A 14,123-nucleotide genomic window follows, 5' to 3' on the forward strand; every position below is an offset into this window, starting at 1 on the left:
GATTCCACACCTGTTTTTAATTACCTATGAATCACTCCAAGCATTTGTTTTTGGTTTCCAAAGCCTTCCCTGTGCTCAGCAGCGGCCCCCATTATCACCATCCCTATCGAGTCTCCCTGCCTCGGTGAAGGGTCCTCATTTCCCCAGAACCCTGTCCTGTGCCTGCTTTTCTATGACCCAGTCCTGGTGCCAAGGCCTCAGCTCCAGGCCTCGGGAAACAACCTCCATGTGAAGATGAGCAGCAGGGAGTGCATGGGGGAGCTCCTGGCTCACACACCCTGAGGGGAAGATGGGGTACAGGGGGATACAGGCAGAAACTGGGCTCCAGGGCCCAGCTTTGGTGAGCAGATGGGTCTTTAACCCACTGACCAGTCAAGGGTGTGGGCTGCCCAGAGAGGAGGCATGGCCTTGGTCAAGGGGATGCTCTTCAGCTGAGGCCATTCCAGAGAGGCCTGTGCTAAGGGCCCTGAGCTGCCCACACCCAACAATAAGAAGAGGAATCCTACATGAGAGGCAGGCAGGTGACCTGATAGACGTTTCTAAAAAGAAAACCAAGAAATGGTCATAAATGACATAATCCTATGAGCCTTGTCTAGAAAGGTGGCAGAGGATGAGAAGTTAAAAGTAAATAATACACAGTCCCCAAGGATTAGTGTCCTGCTATCAGGGCCCAAAGTTGTGGCACTACAAAGAGAGAGAAACCAGCCCTGACACTCCATATGCAGGAACCTGCCCCTGTAGACTTGCCAGAAAAAAAACAGACCACAGCGGGGACTAGAAGGAGAGTGGGGCTGTTCTGTGGGGTTGGAAGGGATTTCCCAAGCTGCTCGGTAGACACTGCAGACCTGGGATCCAAGGAGGGGAGGGTGGAGACTCCATGGTTGCACTGGGGTAGGGTGTGCAGGGGGCTCAAGGCAGAGAAAGGTGCTGGAGCATGTGGGGAGGGACAAGCCTGCCTGGGTGGCCCTCTTGGTCCCAGGGCCCACCCTGCTGGGAGAGGACTGCATGGCCTGGCCTGGAGCACTCCTGCCACCCCACAAAGCTCCTTGGACCAAGTCATCTGTCAGAAGACCAAAGACCAGGCTGAGAAATGAGGCTGCAGCAGGTGGTCCTGGACTCCACCCCAGGGGCCTCCTGAGCAGCGAGGACCAGACCCAAAGGCCTCAGCTCCCTGAGAAACAGGGGCTGCTGGGGCTCTGCAGCCTGGAAAGGGAGGGTCACGCCGCCCCCTGGTGGGTGACAGGGACACTGCAGCCACCTCCCCCAGGTCACACACACACAAGCAGTCAGGGCTGCTTTATAAAGACTTTTATTGGGGACGCTGCACTTGGGATGGGAGGATTAAGACTCAGTTGTTGGCCAGGATCTCCTCAATCCAGGGCATGAACTCAGTGACACGGGTACACACAGTGGGCACGGAGATGAAGCATGTGTCACTGGCCCAGGACACGACGCCCACCAGGTTCCAGGCTCCATCCTTCTGGCAGACCAGGGGGCCGCCAGAGTCGCCCTGTGGGAGGAGAAGCACCTGTCTGTAAGTCTGAAAGGGGTGGCAGGACCATTCTGTGAGCCAGTCTGACCGAGTCAAAGTGGTACCCAAGTGACAAGTAGGAGCAGTGGTTGAGCACTGGAAACTTTCATGTGTTAGGGTGGCAGACCAGACCCACCACCTGTGCCAGAGGGGTCTGAGGATCATCTGTAAAAGGGCTAAAACATACAAATCAGGGGTAGGTATGAATGTGCAGGTCCTGAGGATTGCCTCCAGGTCTGGCTAGAGCCATTCTGTCTGCGGCACCTGTGAGTGCTGGTCCTGGCTTCTCTAAACATAGGCCAAAGGGTGAGGGTAGGTGAACCAGGGGGCAAGAAATGGCTGCACCAGCCCCTGCCTACAAAGCAAGACAGATTACCAAGGGGGCAGCGTAGAGCAGGCCATACCTTGCAGACAGTGATGCGGTTGCCCGCTGCACAGACCATGGAATCAATGATGTCGCTGCCCCAGGATCTCATACACTCGGCATTGGACAGGAGGGGCATGGTGGCCTGATGCAGCTTCATGGGTCCTGCACCTGGAACAAAAGAGAGGCCGGGAGGGGGTCAGGGCCCGGCGCCTCTAGCCCACCCTGGGAGGAGAGGACAAGACACAAGATTGCTGCCCTCCCTGATCCCCCTCTTCTATCGCTATTATCAGGGTGCGGGAACACAAGGCCTGTACCTCCTTAAACCTTAGAAATCTCAGGGGTACCCGCTTTCTGATTTCACTGCAGTCGGTGCTAAATTTGCCGCAAGCACAGTTGGTGAAACCAGCCCTGCCTGCCCAGCCTGCTCTGGGGAAGGACCAGCCAGGTAGCCCTGGCCTGGGAAGGACGCAGGACACTGGAGGAGACTATCACACAGGGGCAGCCCCAGGAAGGGGCGCCAGGCTGGACTCTCGGGTCCCTGACCACACCCTGGATACCTCTGGATACCTGAACCCCGCCCAGGTCTGGAAGGAGGCCCCAACTCCAATCCTTGAGGCCTGGGGGACTTCAGCGCTGCTGGGGTCACTGTGGACAGGTGCAGGTGGTGAGTGGGGCGGGGCCTGCTGGGACTGAGCTGTGTCTCAGAACCTGACCCTGCAAGGCCATCATGGACCTCGTGTCCATTCATTTGGGTGGGTTTTCTCTAAGTGGGTTGTAAATAACACAGCGGAAACATTTATGACACTGTCCGTTGTCATAAACTCAAAGAGCAGAGTTACATGGGCCCCCCTGCTGCACAGGTAGACCAGACCCCCCTCCTGGTGACAAGGCCAAGGTCACTCACCTTGGTAATGTGTCCTGCCCCAGCCCGTGGTGACGCACAGGGACCCGGCGGTGAAGTTGTCCTGAGCACTGGGCAGGCACACGGGGGACACGACGCTGGAGAAGCGCGCAGGCGTGGCCAGCTTCACCAGGGCGATGTCGTTGCTGGCGGTGGTGACATTAAAATTCGGGTGGTCAAACACCTGTGGGTGAGGTCAGGGGGAGGAGGTGAGCTGTGGGATCCACCAGGGATCTGCAGGTTTGACGAGACAAACGCCTTCCTGGTGGGAATCAGAGGACACACCAGGGGCGCCTGAGGGAGACTCTGAGGCCCATCTGCTGCCTCGTGTCTCTTCCACGTCCTGCCCCAACCCCCAGCCCGGCGTACCTGAGCAATCCTCAGGACCTGCATATTCTTCTTCGTCTTTGATCTCCTGTCAATCACACCAGCCACAACGTTGTGGAATGTGCTAGAGGAGGCAGATGGAGTGAGGAAGGAGGTCACGCCTGCTCCCCCACCCCCACTTTTGAACCTCCTTGGGCCTCACCGGACTTTACAGTGGGCGGCAGTGACCACCCAGGACTCGTTGATCAGGGACCCCCCACAGTAGTGGAAGCCAATGCTGTCCTGGAGGAAGAAGGAGAGTTAGTGCTGGCAGGACACACCACACCCCCAGACAGAAGCCCACAGCCCTGGACACCTAGTGCAGGGTGACCCCACTCAGATGCAGACTTTCTCACCAGCAGAGACACCTGCCAGGGCCAGGAACCAGGGACAGCTGTTTTCCCATTGACGATCCTCTTTATGCCACTCACAACTGGGGGAATGGCAGGGACCCCACAGCCTGGAGGGGAGAGGGGGAAGAAGAAGGGCTGAGGACCCACTCGGTCTGAGATCTGCTTTCCAGCTCAGCTATTACTGCTCCCACCTCACACTCCCCTACTCCAGGAAACATTCCCAGGCACCCCAGTCCCAGGTTGGAGGCCCCACAAACACAGATTGCTGTCCCCAGTCACCCCTCCAGGGATGCAGAGGGACAGGCAGCTCCATCCGGGTCACCCTGCCCAGAGGAGCAGAAACAGGCTGAGGAATCAGGCCTCCCTGCCACCCGCTACCTTCTGGAGACCTCAGCCCCCGCTGACTCTCCCAGGCTCATTTCATCCCAGAAATGGGAGCAAACACTGCTGCCCTCACAGGCAATGCTTGCCAAAGGGATTGGTGTGGACAGGAGGTATGGGATCAAAAACCCATGGGAACCCCAAAGCCATCAAAAACCCATGGGAACCCCAAACCCATGGGAAATCACCCCTCTCTCCTTTCCTGAGAGATGTGACTGTCCCATTCACACTGCTGGACTCTCTGCTGGCATTTCAACAACTCTTCATTGAATCCACTGAAGCTTCTAATTATTGAATAAGACATGACCTTGATCTCTACCATAAAGACACATCAAGGAAACAGAAAACAGAGGACGAGGTTGTGCAGAACAAGGAGGACACGCAGGGACCTTGACATGTGCAGACACACTTGCTGGGTCAGGACACAGGATCCTCAGCAGCTCCCAGGGGTGTGAGTACTTGGCCACAGGAAGAAAGGGGGGCAGGGCCCGCCCCTCCCACCAGCCAGGCCGCCCCCAGGGTCCCCCAGGCCTTGCTCTAGGCAGCTTCTGATGCTGTCTGGGGACAAGGACATGGCCCCGCCACTCCCTCAAACCAGTGTCTCCAAACATGTCGTCTCCTCATCTTTTCTTATAAGAACAGAAAAACCACCAGCAGGAGCTGTGAGGGGCTCACCCTGCAGAGGCTTCATAGTAATGGAGTGGGGGGCCGGGTCCCCTATGCTGGTGGAGACTGAAATCTGGCCCCACAGGAGTGGGGCCAGCAGGTGTGACAGGGACGGGCAGGAAATACAGGGAGGAGCTTCCCCCACTGAGCCCTGGTTCTGGTTATAAACAGGGAGTGAGGGTGTGAAGCTGCACAGAAGTGACAGGCAGGGGCTCAGCAGAGGCCCCTTCCCAGGAGAGGGGGAGCAGGGAGCTGCTGGGCCCAGTGTGGGTGTCAGAGAAATCCCTGAAGCAAATAGGGAGAGGTGAAGGTGATATTTGCTAAATCCTGAGAATGATCCTTGTACTACTATTGCATTATTATTATTATTATTATTATTATCATTATTATTATTTTAACAGACACCAAAGCACTGAGTAAGTGCTTGGCACTAATAAACCCCTCACAGCCTTTGTGCCCACAACCCCACATGAGCCTCCTCTAGGGCCTCTGTTCTCTGAGGAGCCCAGATGCTTCTTACTGAGGCTGGGCAGAGCGTTGAGGGCTCAGAAAGCCCTAGAAGCACCCCTCTCTCTCCTCCTGCAAATCAGGTCGCCTGTCTGGTCTTGAAGCCCAGTGTGCAGGGAGGGAACTCAGAGCTCCCCTCACCTGGTGCCTGGTCCTCCCCAAACTCAGCGAGTCCCTTGTGATGGGGCCAGGCTGAGTCCATCGGGGGCTGAGTCCTCCTCCCCAGTCTGTCCCAGGCATGGCTGGTCCCTCAGACCCTACCACACTCACCAAAGGCGGCCCCGACGAGGGTGATGCAGGAGAGAAGCCAGAGGAGGGCCATAGCTGTGCAGGGGGAGAGCAGTGGGGCTGCCTGCTCAGGGGCTCTTTTTATATCTTGGTGTCCCCAAGCCCTGCCCAGGCCTTCTCAGCCCCCACTGACCTGGGGCCTCCCTCCCAGTTGTCATCTAAGGATCTAGGATGATCAGGAGCCTCCAAACGTGTGCAGGCCTGTGGCCTGGGAGCAGGGCCGCTGCCTGGCTCACAGACACCTGTCAGCTGGTAACTCCTGGATCAAAGAACCCAGCTGGTCTCCCTTGGAGGGATCCTGACTCCATCATGGAGGCAGCTTGTGCTCAGCAAAGACTCTATAATAGGGGAACCTCATTGAGGTGTTCTGGGGCACCCAGAACTGAGCACCCAGGAGCTGAATTTCGACACAGGCCACAGAGCCCAGGACTTCAGGCTGCTTCTCTATCTGCTCAGGGAAACTCCCTGAGGCAAGGAAAATTTACTAGACAAGGAAGAGGTTCTGGTCCCTGCTGGGGTGGAGGCAGAACCAGCATAGAAAAGGCAGTTTCTGAGCACATGAGGACCAGAGGGGATGGTCCTCAGGACCCCCTTCTCTCCCCCTCAATGCTGAGGGGTTCTTTGATCCAGGAGTTACTGGCTGATGGTGTGTGTGTGCCAGAAAGCTCCTGATCTCAACACCTGGGCTTCCCAGGTTGAAGCACTCTATCTCTGGTGAATCTTCTCACCACCCTGCACCTCTGGCCTGCACCCCAGCTCTTGTATGTATAAATAAATCTTAAAAGAAAAGAGCTGGGGTGTAGGCCAGAGGTATGTGGGGTGAGAGGATTCACCAGAGAGAATAGGTGGCAGAACAGGCAGATCTACTGGGATACACTGCTCAGGGTAGCAGCGGGAGGGACAGGAGAGGTCTGCTGTGCCATAGGATTAGCTCCCTGGGTGGTCGGGATTGAACTCATGCTGCAGTGGCTGGTGATAGCTTGAGAGGGCTGAGACTTTAATCCCTGTGCCACCAGGGTGGACCTGGGCTGTTTTATTTTATTTATTTATTCAAGATTTATTTATTTATGCATACAAGAACTGGGGTACAGGCCAGAGATGCGGGGGGGTGACAGGATTCACTAGAGACAGAGTGGGGAGAAGAACAGGCAGACTGACTGAAACACACTGCTGAGGGGAGCAGTGGGTGAGTCATGAGAGGTCTGCTGTGCCATGTGCGTTGCACCTGGCCGCCTGGGGAGCAAACTCATGCTACAGAGGCTGTGGATTGCTTCATAGTGTGGTGCTTAACCCCTGCGCCACCAGGGAGACCCTTGGGCTGTTATTTTAAATGACATATTTTTTGCTATTATGAGGTAATACAGGTTCATTACAGAACATTTCAAAAATGCAGGCAATATTGAGTAAGAGAAAAACTAGATCCCTCCATGACACCTACCTGGCCTGAAATGTCAACTCTGTACATCTTAACTGTGGACATTTTAGTGTGGTGACACCGCCTGAGGAGAGCTGTCACCTACTCCCCTAAATTATATACAGTGCTGTAAACTGTAGATACCCCAGAAAATTACAGAAGAAAAATAAAAATGCAGTTTTTCTTGTGAAAAATAAAATGAAATTCTTCCCATTCATTTAAAAACTCAAATGAACACTTACGACCGAGATTTACCAACACTGTGGTATATTATCTAGATAATTCCACAAAGTTGGATCTGGAAATGAAAAATAAATATTTTGTTGTTGCCCGTGTGTACAACGCATCGGAGTGTAAGGTCTATATTTTTCATTAAGGTTGAGTGTGTATTATGTGTGTCACTGTCCTGCTGCCCACTGGACCTTATGCTGTGAGCCTTTTTCCAGGATTGGGAGTCACGCCCTGTCCTGGCAGCCCAGAGGACGGTGACTGAACAGTCCCCCATGGAGCCTTCCTCATGAGGGAGCCCCATGGACATGGGGAGCCCCTCTTGGGTTGGTCAGCAACAGCACCCCAGCTCCTGCTCGGGGCCAGAGGGCAGTGCTGGTCAGTGAGGAGGGACAGTGGTCATGGACAGGGAGTGCCTGATCTAAGGGACGTGGGCACCAGGGAGAGTCTGATGTGGACACGCCAACTGGACTGGAGGCCCCAGGGAGGACAGACAGGGAAGCAGCTGGAATGTGCTACAGTCCCCTCTGGGGCTGTCTCCACAGAGCCCAGGCTGTCTCCACAGGCCCGCCACGCTGCCCTCTGTCCTCTTTCCATCTGGCTGGGGACCAGACGGGATACGGGAGCCTCAGGCCATCTGGAGCCAGAGGGAGCAGCCAGTGTGTGTGGGTACAGGAGGCAGAGACATGAGGGGTCCAGAGGCACCCTGGGTACTACCCCACCCAGCCCCCACCTTGGATTCTGTCCGGGGAAGCATGAGCTCCCTTCCGTTGAAGCCTCAGGCAGGTGGAGCTGGGTCAGCCTGTCCAGATACCTAGGGTGAGTTTCTACTTATACCTTAGAATGAATTGTTGCAGCACAATGACAGGATGACAGAATCTGGATTTTTTTTTTTAAAGATTTATCCATTTATGCATACAAGAACTGGGGTACAGGCCAGAGGTGCAGGGGGGTTGAGAAGATTCACCAGAGACAGAGTGGGGCAAAACAGACAGATTGACTGAAATACACTGCTGAGGGGAGCAGCACGTGAGACAGGAGAGATCTGCGTGCCATATGGGTCAGCTCCCTGGCTGGGGATCGAACTCCTGTTGCCCAGGCTGTGGATAGCTTCTAGTGCTGTGTCTTAACCCCTCGTGCCACTGGGGAGGCCCAGAGTCTGGATATTTTTAAAGTTTTGGTGGTTACTGCTTTTTAGGGGGGCCACTAATAATTACCATCTAGGAAAACCCAACTCACCTCACCTGTGAAAATATGAACCCAGACTTTACATTTTTGTCAGTTCTGTGGTGGTATTTATGGAGCTTAAGAGTAGAAAAGTTGGGGCCTCTCCTGGTGGTGCTGGGCTGCGAAGCTGTCCACAGCCTCTGCAGCACAGACCGGTGTTTGATCCCCTGCCGCCGGGTGAGGGTCCCACATGGCGCACAGACCTCTCCTGCCATCCGCTGCTCCCCTTAGCAGTGTACTTTGTCAGTCTGCCTGCTCTGCTCTCCACTCTGACTCTGGTGAATTCTCTCGCCCTCCCGTGCTTCTGACTGTACCCAGTGCTTGTACAAATAAATAAATAAATATTAAAAAAAAAAAGAGTAGAAAAGTTGGAAAGGAGAGACTATAAGACCAGAGACGGGGCTCATGTAACGCAGGGAGCTAGAGGTACGGGTGGACGTGATTAGCAGAGTCATTGAACTGGCTATAGAAATGAAAAATCCTTCAGGCCAACCTTTAGCTCAGGAGGCACAGACCTAAGCTGGCACCAGACTGCTGCAGGAGTGTCACAGGGGGTGACCAGAAGGAAGGATATGAGTTTGAGAACATAATTATTCAAAAGAAACTGAAGTTAACAACTCCACAGAGGAAAGAGCCCTCCCAGACTGCAGAAGCCTCTCAGGGCAACGTCTGCACTCGCCCTTCTGGCTGCCTGTGACCTGTGACCTTTGACCTAGCTGGGGTGTCTCTTCACTGACCGTCTTTCTCTGCAAAGCAGGAGAGTCATCTCTCCTTCCCTGGCTGCCTGCCCATGACCACGCAGGCCTCTTAGCAGCCCTCCACAGCCACCTCGCCTCTGCTCACACAGAGGTACCCCTGCAGGTCACCCCCACCAGCGTTCAGGGGGCACAACTCTGACCATCAAAGCCCGTGGAGCCCTCCTTCCCTTCTATACACAGCAGCTATGGAGATGCCCTGGGTGACCGCCAGCAGCCACCTTGTGACCCTGAGGACAAGGAGATTCTCACCCAGAGCCGTGTCCACCACCATTACAACAAGTCTCCACTGGGGGAAACTCTGCTCCTGCTGTTTGTAATGTCGCCTGCATTTGATCACAAAAGCATCTGAAGACAAAAATGGCGACAAGAGGCGCGTCCCTCCAGTGCCTTCTCCACCCACAGGCACCAGCATCTGAGCTGGGGGCCACGTTGCAGGAAGGAGAAATCATGCCCCTGGGACCAGCCAGTGGTACCCTGTGGGTGTCCAAGCAGGAGAAACTGATTGTGGACCAAGTCCTGTTAGTCATAATCAGAGATTAGAGCTTGGGGAGAGAGCTCAGAGGCGGCCAGCAGGGAGGCAGGGTCATGGCTAAGGGCATGCTGACAAGAGACATGATCCAAGAGGATGTTTTGCCCAATTATCGTCTTTCTAAAAGCAAGATTCCCCAGTGGTCTGGGAGGGGCAGGGCCTTCAGCCTTAACCCCAGGCAGGGCTGCGAGGTCCTCCCGCGAGTGTACGGGACCCAGCACGACTCCCGTCTCTAAACTCAACCTCCCTTGTTCTGTTTCCCTCCTGGAGGTTTGCCCCTTTCTAGAGACTCTGCAGCTCCTCTGCCATGACCAGAAGAGGGTCCTGTCTAGCCTGTGTTTGTGGGGACCTCCCTCTTCTCCTGCTGGGCTCCTGTGTCAGTTTATTTGCAGCCTGTGCACCAGAGGGCCGGGGAGGGAGCACCTCCCCCCAACACCACCACAGACAGCACGACAGCGCAGCGCAGCTGCACTGCGGGGCAGCAGGGAAGGATCCAGGGCCCTGTGGGAAGGGTCAGGCCTGTAAGTCACCGAGTCCTGGCAAAGGGGTTGATCCCCTCACAGGCAGTGCCCTCAGGAAGCCCATCCAAGTGACATCCCTGCCCCTGCTTTCTGTCCTGCAAATATTGCCACTGGCTGGCGCTGTACCTGCCCAACACAAACCCACCTGGCACCGGGACTGTGCTCCCACACATGTCCTCTGCCCGCACAGGTGGGTGCCAGGATGCTCATTGGCCTCCCTGAGACACCCCTCAGCCCAGGCTGTACAGGGGCCCAGTATCCCAGGTGCTTGCAGGGGCCCATGGCGCCTGAGGTGCCCCTGAGCCCTGAGCACCCAGAGACTCTCAACACTTTATTCCACCAGCAGCAGAAACACCAAAGCAACCAGTCCTGGGGTCGCCCCCGACACCCAGCTCTATGAGGGCGTACACCTCACCTGTGTCAGGGTCCCTACTAGATAGTGACAAGGGTGGGCGCACCTGAGGGAGGAGGCATTATCAAGGGACTCACCCACCTTTGAACCCCACTCCTCACTGGGGTGGAGACCATCTCAGATGACAGGGTCCCCTCAGGAGTTCACTGCTGGACGTGCCCCGGCCTCCTCCCCAGAGATGACACCCAGGACAGACAGGTCCACACAACACCGACCTTCCTGCACCCCAGAGGGAGAAGCAGCCACTACGGGACCCACTTGTTAGAATACACGCCCTGGTCTCTCCATCGCTCATCTACCTCCAGGCCTGGAGCCTTCAGCTGGGGCGATGCTTACAGCCTGGATGAGGCTGCTGCTCTGTATTATTACGGGATGGGCTGCTCTCACCCTGCTAGATGGGCGCTGCTGGTCAGGACCTGCCCCTGATGGACCCGACCTGCTCCCCAGGCTGTGGAGGCCCCACCATGACAGAGCCCTGTGTCTCAGGGGACGGCAGGGGACGCCCCTGACATTGGGCATTTTAATTGTCAGCTGGGGGCCTGGTTTCAGCTGACACCAACACCACCAATATAAAAGAACCTTAGGGGTCTCATCTACTCCATTGCCCCACCTCATTGTGTGCCCACTGGCCTGCCTGTCCCCTCGGCCTGGTGAGGAGTGACTTTGCTGTGTCTAATTTCCTGAACGCTGTTGCTGGTGGGGACGTACAATCCTCACGAGACGCTCAAGGGCCTTTCCCACTTATGGGCGTTTCCTGGGAGCTCAAGGAGGGTCCAGGTAAGTAACCTTGGTTACCAGCACAGACAAGAACCTAGAAAAACATGATTCATTTGTAAATTAAATAACATGCTCAAAATAAACTGGGTAAAGAGGCGATCACATGAGAAATTATGAAGATGAAGTAAAGAACACAAAAATACCACCATCCAAATGTGGGGGGAGCTGCTAACTCAGCAAGAACATCGATAAACAGAAACGCTCTCATGGGCAAGGGAAGGGTCAGGGCCCTACAGTTCTGGATTAATAAGAGAAACAGAGCAAAGAAATACCGTGAGGATCGATGGACCTAGGGATGAAGGGAGCAGACGTTTCCTCAGAAGACAAACCAGCCTTGAGTGGCTGGGAAGCCCGAAGGTTTGGGGTTGGAGGAAGGTCGTAACCTGCTGTCCTGAACCTAAAGCCTAACCACTGCCACTGCCCTGTCTTCCAGCATATTCCTGGCTCTGCTCCTTGTCCTGACTGCCAGCAGGTTCCAGAGAGCTCAGAGGCTCCCCTGGGCTGCTCCTGATCTGCGAAGCTTTTTGGGTAATAACCCCTGCTCGTGGCCACAGGTGAAACGACACATCTCTCTTTGGCCCCCTCAGGGCCGATCCACCCAGGGAGGCTGGGCCTCTTCCTCCTGAGAGGCCACTGTGTTCTCAGTCCAGCTCACGGCTCTTACCCCGAGCGGCTTCAGAATCGCTCAGAAGCTGCTTTCAAACGGCGCTGGGCCTCACTTTCCTAGTGTCTGAGTCAGGTGTGGGGTGAGGAGGATAATTTACCTTGCTAAGAAGTGGCTGTTTCTTCAGGGGTTGAGGATCCCAGCTTGAGAACCCCTGCCCGGGGTAAGTGCTCTGCTTTGTGGGTGCTGAGGGACCAGCTCCTGCCCCGGAAGCCAATGATCAATTTGCAGAAGGTCCTGTCAGCAGGTGCCTCCCATGGAGGGGAATGAGTTCTAACTGGAACACGAGGGGCCCGTGGTAGCAAGAAGGCGGGCGCATGAACTCAGCCGGAGGACAAGAGGCCCTAACTCTAATTTGGGGTCCACAGAGTGCCAGGTTGTTTATTGAGGTATCAAGGCTGTTGGTCTGTGATCTCGATTTCCTGGCATGGGACAAATATGGGCTCGTGAGAGGTACCTCTATTCTGCCCCAGGGCTGCCATTCCTAAGGAACCAAGTCTCACTCTGCAGGCCCCTCCCATCCACTCCTGCTGGTACCTGTGCCCACCTGGCACCCTCTCCCAGGCCCGCACTCTTCCCTCCTCAGCTGCTGTCACTCCCCTGGCCTCAGAAGAGTAGCCTCCTGCTCCTGCTCAGTATCCCACATGCCCTGGGGGATGGGGCATCTTCAGGATCCCTGGTTCAGCTTTCTGGGGGCTCCTTCATCCACAGGACCTGCTCCTCCATGCCCACCTGAGCCTTAGCACCTGTCTTACAGCTCCCACACAGATCATGCCATTCTCCTTCCCAGGGGAGACTGGTGCTGCTCTCCCTGCTTATAGGAGCCATCCCGGCCCCTGTTCCACAATCCTTAGCACTCCCATGTGCTTTGTCCTGCTCTGCCCCTGAGCCTGCAGACTCCAGACCCTAAGGCCCAGGTGGTCCTGGCTGTTCCCCCAGCTCCCTTGGGAGGTACAGGGGTCCCCCATCTGAGGTTCTGCTTTCTGAAGTTTCATTTAACTCTGGTGTGAAAATATTAACTACAGTAGATGTCTGAGAGGAGGGGATTACATTTGCATACTAGAGTGGAGGGGGGTTCTGGAATAAAGGAATTGGGCAATGGGGGGAGGGTGTGGTGGAGAAATAATGGGCTTTGCAGTAGGGAGGGGTGGTTAGATTCCAGAGAGGAGGCATGAAGCTACAGCCCTAAAAGATACAGTGTTGTTAACCATGTTACCAATGCAAATAATTTCATGTAAAAAATGCAAGTGTAAGTAATAAAGGGATGGAAAGACTTCCATTTCCACGGACAGGAAGACCTAATATGGCTGAGCTCACTACCACCCAGCGTGATCTCCCTTTGGAAGCGATTCCTGTCAGAGTTGGCTGCGACACCTGTAGTGGCGGGAAGAGACAGTGCAGGATCTCTATGACCCAAGCAGACAGGTAAAGGAGAGTTGTGGAGCCCTCGGTGGATTTTCAGGCTTTTATTGAGCTTTTACCAGGTGCTCGGCAGGCAGGGACACCACAGGCCCAGGAGGCTGGCAGGCCTTCCAGCCCCTGGCGAATCTTCAGCTTTCTGGGCTCTCTGGCATTCTTTCTGGCTGTTCTTTCTCGTTCTCTCTTGTTCTGCTCTCTTTCTCTCTTCTGGTCCCGCTGGCGTCCCCATGACGCCGTGGTTATAAGCCCAGTCTCAGGCAAGGTGTGCCCACCTATGCACGCGCACACCTACTCCAGGTGCCCGCCACAGGCATGCATGTGGGACCGCAGGGCTGCATCATTGATGCTAATGATGGGAGGGCGGAAAAGCTTGATAATTTTTCACTTACACTACAACACCAAATGTGCAAGCAACTAAACTATAACATGGACACATCAACATTAAACCTCTGGGCATCAAAAGAAATATTTGCAAATCAGAGATGTGATAAGAGTTAAGTCTAAAACTGAACAACAAACATGGCAAGATTCTAACTGGCAAGCATTTGAGAATAGCTAACTCTTCAATATTTTCTCAAAGCAGTGCTATGAGTGGTCAACTTGACAAGTCACCGTGGCCTTTCCTGAGACACACACAGAGGAAGAGCTTTAGGCTCCCACGGGCCACAAAGACACAGACACGAGGACGGGTCTGACCTCAGACACCCAAGGGTCTGAGCCAGCAAGACGCAGGAGGGAGCACAGACATGTCAGGGCACTGTGTGGAGAAGAAACTATTTAAAAATGGAGAGAGGAAAATAATTTTGTCTGCTTT

General features: G+C 55.0%; 1 protein-coding gene across 1 annotated transcript; it reads right to left on the bottom strand.

Annotated features, from left to right (window-relative positions):
• Positions 1 to 1,302: 1,302 nt before the first annotated feature.
• On the bottom strand, positions 1,303 to 12,616 carry LOC119250363 (chymotrypsinogen B-like). Its single transcript, XM_054697623.1, has 8 exons — positions 12,605 to 12,616; positions 11,499 to 11,688; positions 3,522 to 3,625; positions 3,329 to 3,408; positions 3,169 to 3,250; positions 2,803 to 2,983; positions 1,936 to 2,066; positions 1,303 to 1,510 (listed from the first exon to the last, which is right to left on the bottom strand). Exons 1-8 carry the CDS (start codon positions 12,614 to 12,616, stop codon positions 1,349 to 1,351), a joined length of 942 nt encoding a protein of 313 aa, XP_054553598.1. The 3' UTR covers positions 1,303 to 1,348.
• Between the last annotated feature and the right edge of the window lie 1,507 nt (positions 12,617 to 14,123).

Source organism: Talpa occidentalis, unplaced genomic scaffold (assembly GCF_014898055.3).
Source record: "Talpa occidentalis isolate TD23 unplaced genomic scaffold, MPIMG_talOcc4v2.1 talOcc4.17, whole genome shotgun sequence".
Classification (NCBI taxonomy): domain Eukaryota; kingdom Metazoa; phylum Chordata; class Mammalia; order Eulipotyphla; family Talpidae; genus Talpa; species Talpa occidentalis.

Coding starts and splice junctions, on each gene's coding strand:
- LOC119250363 (XM_054697623.1), bottom strand. Junction 3,626..11,498: donor TAGGTCCATCGATCCTCACG/GTATTTCTTTGC, acceptor TCTCCCCTCCAG/GCTGTGGGGTCCCTGCCATT. Junction 3,409..3,521: donor CCTGGCAGGTGTCTCTGCTG/GTGAGAAAGTCT, acceptor TTCTTCCTCCAG/GACAGCATTGGCTTCCACTA.